This window comes from Petaurus breviceps, unplaced genomic scaffold, assembly GCF_028583685.1.
Source record: "Petaurus breviceps papuanus isolate PSGF00001 unplaced genomic scaffold, PetGlider_PUasm1.0 98, whole genome shotgun sequence".
NCBI classification, from domain to species: domain Eukaryota; kingdom Metazoa; phylum Chordata; class Mammalia; order Diprotodontia; family Petauridae; genus Petaurus; species Petaurus breviceps.
The window spans coordinates 34945564-34953393 of record NW_027187460.1 but is presented as its reverse complement, the minus strand read 5'-3'; the positions used below and the strand labels follow the sequence as shown (position 1 = coordinate 34953393).

General features: G+C 38.7%; 1 protein-coding gene across 3 annotated transcripts in view; it reads left to right on the top strand.

Annotated features, from left to right (window-relative positions):
• Positions 1-7830, top strand: part of COL14A1 (collagen type XIV alpha 1 chain) — a 253970-nt gene that overhangs the window by 32659 nt on the left and 213481 nt on the right. For all 3 annotated transcript variants that reach the window (XM_069081354.1, XM_069081352.1, XM_069081353.1), the window contains exon 4: positions 1460-1603. In XM_069081354.1, coding sequence (XP_068937455.1) covers positions 1460-1603 — 144 coding nt within the window. The remainder of the gene's footprint in view (positions 1-1459; positions 1604-7830) is intronic.

The window sequence follows — 7830 nt, the reverse complement described above, 5'->3', positions numbered from 1 at the left end:
CTTCTTCTTCTTCTTCTTCTTCTTCTTCTTCTTCTTCTTCTTCTTCTTCTTCTTCTTCTTCTTCTTCTTCTTCTTCTTCTTCTTCTTCCTCCCTCCCTTCCTTCCTTCCTTCCTTCCTTCCTTCCTTCCTTCCTTCCTTCCTTCCTCCTCCTCCTCGGAGGGCAATTGGGGTTAAGTGACTTGCCCAAGGTCACATGGCTAGTTTTTGTGTTAAATGTCTGAGGCTGGGTTTGAACTCAGGTCCTCCTGACTCCAGGGCCAGTGCTCTATTCGCTGAGCCACCTAGCCGCCCTGGTGTTAGACTTCTTGAAGATACCCAGTCAACCTTAGCTGTACTGTACCCCAGAACTCGTGACCTCAAGAGGACTCACCAGCCTTTCTGCCCTATAACAGGGACCATAGGTCAGAAACTGTACTGCTTGGCTGCATATTCACTTTTAAGCAGCCAGACAACACCTGCTGTTCTTTAATGACTCAAGCCAGGGAAAGAATTGAAGGTGTTTAAATTGCTCCATGAATCAGAATATTTTGGCTTACTTCATAGGTACTAAAAAAGAATGACAACATGGAATGTTATATTTTTTTGGGGGGGGGTCTAGACTCTTCTTCAGTTTTAAGCATAAAAAACAAATTCTCTCCATTCAGAATTAAATTGCTGGTAGAGTGTTTTCTGTCTTCCCTTCTTATAAGGAAATGTATTTCTATAGTGTGTTGAGCTGACAGCATGCAGGGATGAAAGATTTCATATAAAAACAACTTTTTACAGGCCTACTTTCATCCTTATTGTCTAGATTGTTGTGCCAATTCTACTCTTTAATCCATTTGTCAAATAGGGATAATAATGTTGGTATTACCTATCTCACTCTACTGTAAGGATCAAATGAAATAGTGACAAACTGACATTTATAGAGCTCTTTAAGTGATTTTCTCAAAATAGCACTTTGGATTTAACAATACAAGCATTATGCCCATTTTCCTGATGACGAAATGGGCTTAGAGAATTTGCCCATTTTTATAATAGTAGTAATCATAAATTCCATTTTATATAGTGCTTTGTTTTATAAAGAACCTTCTTTGTAACAGTTCTTGCAGATAATACTTTTTACAAATGAGGAAATAGGATCAAATTTTGCCCATGGTCATATAGCTAGTAAATATCAGAACTTGGATTTGACCCCAGATCTCCTGATTCCAAATTCATTGCTTTGTTCTACAACATGACCTCTCAGCCACAATCTTTTGTCAGGATGGTCCATCATAACCATAAAGCAAAATATAAATATATGCTATTAATATTGCAAGAAAGGGTCAAATCCAGAATAATAGGGTTATGGTATGTGTGAGTAATTATTCAGATTAAAAAAATTATCATTTAAAATCTTGGATATCTGTACATTATCCAATAAAATGCTCTTAATATCCTCTCTTCAACTGTACATATCTTTCTGTTTCATTCTAGGTGGAAAAACCAACCAGCTGACTCTTCAGAATAGTGCAAATAAAGCCATCATTCAAGGTCTTTTGCCAGACCAGAATTATGCAGTGCAACTTATTGCGTTTGACAAAGACAAAGAGAGTAAACCTGCTCAAGGCCAATTCAGAAGTACGTATTTATCCATCATTAAGCACTGAATTTGAATTCTGCCTAAAATGCTGCCTAGGCAAGCTGCCTGGAGTTCCTTTCTTCATTTGTTCATTGTTGCTTGGTTCAAAAATGCTCACTCTAATTAACTGGTGCTTAATAAATTAAATGTTTGATTAACTTAAAGCCTTGCTACATATAAGTACCAGCTAGGTGCTGCCATATTTGACACAATCCTCCTCTTCAAGGAGCTCACAACTAAGTAAATTCAATTTGATCCCATTCTATACTTCCTTCTGCGTTTCTTGAGAATGTTGAACATTGTGCACAGGAAGAAGAGAAAGGGGAAAGAAAATCTATTCCTTCTACTCAATTGCTAAAGAAGAGGGCTTTTAATTTGAAATGAAAGGTTTTCCAGTCTCTCTCAGATGGTTTTGGGACCTGTGGGTGCTATAATTATGTCTTTATCTTTTATTACTCTGATTTCTTTTCTTTTGAGTAAGAAAGGCCAGATGTTCCTTTATAGTAGTGTATCTCCTTTTTTGATTTAACCATCATCAAATGGACAGCTGACTGATTTTCAGCCTCTTTGCCCTTAGTTATGCTGCTTCTCAGATGGAGACCATACTCAAATCTTTTCAGTACAGAGAGATTTGCTGGGATCCTGCATTCTGCTGGCACAGTCTTTGAGAGCTCAGAGGCTCCATAATGAGGCAGCCTTCAGCACACTGGATGGATTTTTTTGGTAGCAAATTTATAGGACATGGACAAGAGGCACACCAGATGGGCAGGAATGGATGCTTTGTGCTCTGCTGTAGTGGGAATGCAAATTTGGAAGATCTTCCCTGCCCCTAGGCTAAAGTGCACCTGAAGCCTGGAGTGGGAGGCTTGTTTTTCAGTAGATACTGTTTGATTGACCAGTGGGTCCAAAAGGTTGTTACATTCTCTGAGCCAGGAGAAGGCTATATAAGCCCTGATGTGTAGCTTTGTTTTGGGACTCACTTTGAGAAGTGTTCTGTGATTTGATCTGAATTCTGGGAAGCCGTTGTTGAGAGTCCCCCGGCTTTGAAACCCAGATGTTGTTTGGTATGGATGTAATGGTTGCACAGTTTGGAAAGCTGTGTACTTGATCTGTTTCTGTCTTGATAATACTGTCTGTATATTCTGAAGTTCGGGGTGCTGACCTTTTTCCCCTGAACAAGGTAAACGATACATATCTGACTGATTAAAGTAAACTTGTTAACCCATTTTGAGTTGCTTTCCTTTAACAAAGCAGATCCAAGAACCTGTGTGAGCAGCAAACCCTGAGGACGAGCTTGGGGTGTTTGCTGCTACATCTGCACAATGGGGAATTCCCTCAGAAGAAAAATACAGATACCAATGAGATCACAAATTCACTGGAGTATGATTATTGTTATGATAATTGCTAACTAAAGATAACATCCCATTGAGCTTATTAATAATAATACCCTGTTGAGTTCCTTGATAATGATCAACACATTAACCAGCATAACATGTAGTTGTTTTAAAAGGTACATTTTTTTAACTTTTTGGAGGGGGGAAGGTAGGGCAATTGGGGTTAAATGACTTGCCCTAGGTCACACAGCTAGTTTTGTGTTAAGTGCCTGAGGTTGGATTTGAACTCAGGTCCTCCTGACTCCAGGGCCAAAAGGTACATTCTTTTCATACTCAAAATGTCTGATGACTTTGGAACCATTTTCCCACCCTTCAAAATAAATCAGTCTTTGCTCTCATCTTTGTTAGCTTTCTATATCACTTTTTTAAAAAAGCTCTTGACAATCTGCTGGGATTGAAGGAAAGCACTTTCTTTAATAGATGGTGAAAAGCAGGGAAGTGGGTTTAGATTGATGATTAGTTAATGGGCAGTCTAAAGGTAAGCACTTAGATCAACTTTGAAACATCCTAATGACTGGGCAGCCTAAGAGACCATGGCTAGCATTAAAACTCTTTTCCAAATGGGGTCTTGCTCAAAGCACTTAATAGAAGTTCAAGTTGTTTTCAGCTTGTTCTGCTAAGCTGGAAAAATCAAGAAGCAAATAGCCTTAGTGAGTAATTAGATAAATTATATTTAAGTGTGCTATTTTGTTAGCTGTAACCTATTTTTGTTGGCCAATGTGAAAGATTAGTTTTATCCGAATAACAACTTTTAATAATGAAAGAAAAACAAGTTTACTTAGAAAGTTTTCTTTTCCATTCTGCATTTCCATACTCTATTTTTTCATGGCAAGATATTGCCATGGTCTGTCATCAGTTCCCCAAGAAATCTTAATGACTGAACCAAGGAAAATGAGGGTAAAAATCATAGAATTGCAGAATAAGGAGAGAACTCTTAAGGCATCTGGTCCAATTCTTACTCAGAACATACATCCTATCTACAACATTCTTGGTAAGTGATTTTCCAGCCTCTCCTTAAAGACCTCACATTAACTCAGTAGTCTCCAGTGGCAGTCCATTCCATTTAAGAATAGTTAATTGCCAGGAATTTCCCTCCCCCCCCCATATTGATTTGGAATCTACTTTCCTATAACATCCATCCAGAGACTCTAGTTTTGAGATGACCAAGGAAGGGAATATATAGAAAGGAGTGGACTGAGGACAGACATTTATGGACTACCCATATTTAATGGGTAAGTAAAAGAGTTTGCAATATAACAAATGAGTCACAGGGGGCAGCTAGGTGTCACAGTGAATAGATGTGAATCCAGCCCTGGAGTCAGGAGGACCTGAGTTCAAATCCAGCCTCAGACACTTGACACACTTACTAGCTGTGTGACTTTGGGCAAATCACTTAACCCCAATTACCCTCCCCCCCGCCAAAAAGCAAGAAACAAATGAGTCATAATTTTGATCTAAACCTAGGTCTCCTAACTCCAAGATCATTGATTATTTCACTACAACATGCCTGCAACCATGATCATGTATCTATAGGAAGTGTATTATAATCATAACAAAAAATGAAGTGAGTCAGAATAGGAAGACAAATAAGAGAAATACAATAATATTGTAACATCTCAGAATTCTGTATTGGAAAAGAGGAATTGCTGCCTAATCACACTTCTCTCATTCTCTACTTGTGAAGTTGATTTTCTTAACTGAGATTTAAGACTGTGAAATGGCTTAGTGCTGGACAGAGAGGTGGTACCTGAGGCGAGATTTGGCTTTGATTATCACCTCTGATACCTAATGGATGTATGACCCTAGGAAAGTCATATAATCTCTTAGTGCCATATGAAATTCTCTAAAATTTTGAGTTGCAGAGTAGGAGATAATCTGTATTAAGAGAAGAAGTTTCCTCACTGGGTGCTCCCTATGTCAATGAAATCACAGGTCTTATCCCCCAGAAGTATAGGGTTACACTTATCACTATTAAATTTCATCTTATTAGAATCAGGGTCCACTAAACCATACATAAGGATCTGCACAATGGGGAATTCCCTCAGAAGAAAAATACAGATACTAATGAGATCACAAATCCACTGGAGTATGATTATTGTTATAATTGCTAACTAAAGATAACATCCCATTGAGCTTATTAATAATAATACCCTGTTGAGTTCCTTGATAATGATCAACACATTAAGCAGCAGAACATGTAGTTGTTTTAAAAGGTACATTCTTTTTTTTTTTACTTTTTGGAGGGGGGAAGGTAGGGCAATTGGGGTTAGCCCTGCAGGCTACATATTGACTTAGGAAAACATTAATATTATCTATGCTTTATTGAATTTATATTTATTTTCTTAAATATTCCCTAATTACATTTTTTAAATGCTTTAACTTCTGATTTACATCATTCATTTCCGCCAGATTTTGAGTTACAAATTTTCTCCCTGTTTTTCCCCTACCCACCACCCCAAAATAGCAGTCCCACAGGATATCCCTTCCTCCAATCTGCTCTCTCCCATATTTTCTCCCATACCCCTTTCGACTTTTCCAGTGGATCTCTGTGCCTCAGTGCTTGTATATCTTATTTCACAATTACATGTAAGATGGTATTAATAATAGTGTACATATATATATGTATATACACACACACACATATATATATATATACACATATATATTTAAATATTTGATTTTAAAACTTTCAATTCTAGATTCATTCCCTTCCTTCCTTGTCACCCACCCTTACTGGGAAGATAAGCAGTTCAGTATAGGTTGTACATGTGTGGCTAATGCAAAACAATAACATAGTAGATGTATTGTAAAAGACTGACTATATTTCCCTCCCTCCTATCCCACCTCCCACTTGTTCTATTCTCTACTTTGATCCTGTCCCTTTTCAAAAGTGGGTGCTTCCAAATTCCCTCCCCCTGAGCCTGCCCTCCCTTCTATCATCCCCCCTCTCATCCCCTTCCCCCCTATTATCCTGGAGGGTGAGATACGCTATTTAGTGTGTATTTCACTCCCTCCTCAAGCAAAATTCAATGGGAATTCCCCTCCATTGTAACCATTTTCCCTTGCCTCTTCTGTATAAGATAGTTTACCCCAATCTGTCTCTCCCCATCTCCTCTCACCTCTTAATTTCACCTTTTAAGTATCATTCCTTCCTGTTAAATTGGTCCTGTGCCCTCTATCTATGTATACCTGTAAACATATATACACACATTCACATATATATTCATATGCCTGTATACCCTCATATATAGACATATATATATATACATATATATATATTTCTAATCCCTTCAACTACTGAGAAAAGTTTCATAAGTTACAATTATTGTTTTTCCATGTAGGAATGTAAATAGTTCAACTTTGATAAGTTCCTTATGATTCTTTTTCCCTGTTTACCTTCTCATGCTTCTCTTACTTCTTGTATCCAAATGTCACATTTTCTATTCAACTGTGTTTTTTTTTTTAGCAAGAATGCTTGAAAGTCCTCTATTCCACTGAATGACCATATTTTCCCCTGAAACATGATACTCAGTTTTGCTGGGTAGGTGACTCTTGGTTTTAGTCCCAGCTCTTTTGACCTCCGGAATATCATATTCCAAGCCCTTCGATCCCTCAGTGTAGAAGCTGCCAGATCCTGGGTTATCCTGATTGTGTTTCCACAATATTCAAATTGTTTCTTCCTGGCTGCTTGTAATATTCTCTCCTTAATCTGGGAATTCTGGAACCTGGCTGTAATATTCCTAGGAGTTTTCTTTTTGGGATCTTTTTCAGGAGGTGATCAGTGGATTCTTTCAACCTCTATTTTGCCCTCTGGTACTAAAACATCAGGGAAGTTTTCTTTTGAGAACTTCCTGGAGGATGATTTCTAGGTTCTTACTTTGGTCATGGCTTTCAGGTAGTCCAATAATTTTTAAATTATCTCTCCTGGATCTATTTTCCAGGTCAGTGGTTTTCCCAATGAGATATTTCACATTGCCTTCTATTCTTTCATTTGTTTGGATCTGTTTAACAGCATCTTGATTTCTCATAAAGTCATTAGCTTCCATTTGCTCCAATCTAATTCTGAAGCAATGATTCTCCTCCTTGAGCTTTTGAGATTCTTTTTCTATATGGCAAATTTGGCTTTTTAAGGCATTCTTCTCCTCATTGCCTTTTTGAGCCTCCTTTGCCATTTGAGTCAGTCTGTTTTTTAAGGTATTATTTTCCTCAGTCAGGCTGTTGACTCTCATTTCATAATTTTCTTCCATTGTTCTCATTTCTCTTCCCAATTTTTCCTCCACTTCTCTTATCTGCTTCTTAAGGTCCTCTATTGCCTGTAGCCAGCTTGTATTTTCCTTTGAAGCTTTTGGTGCAGGAGTTCTGACTTCACTGTTTTCCTCCTGTTTCATGCTTTGCTACTTTTTGTCCCCAAAGTGGGACTGTATTGTTGGAATCTTCTGTCTGCTTTGTTTCCTTTGCCTGCTCATTTTGACACTCAATTACTTGACTTTTGGGCTTTTTGCCACAGTAGGACTCTGCCACCAGACACATTTTGTCCTGAATGTTGGGGTTTTCTCAGCTGCCGGAGGTATTACATGGGTGGCCTCTCTGAGGTCTCCACATGCTCTGGCAAGCTGGACACACACCCCAGAACCTCCACCCTAGACCTTGGATCCAGATCCAAGCAGGTTAAAGCAAGAGCAATTACCCCTCTGACTAGTGCTTGGTCTCCCTACACTCTGCAGGCCAGGAGCTGAAGCCGCCACGTGGGGCTGGCTGGCTGTGCCAGCGTCTCAGCGGCTTTTTGCCCTGGGGATGAAAGCCATGCACTCCCACTTACTGGTCCCAAAGTC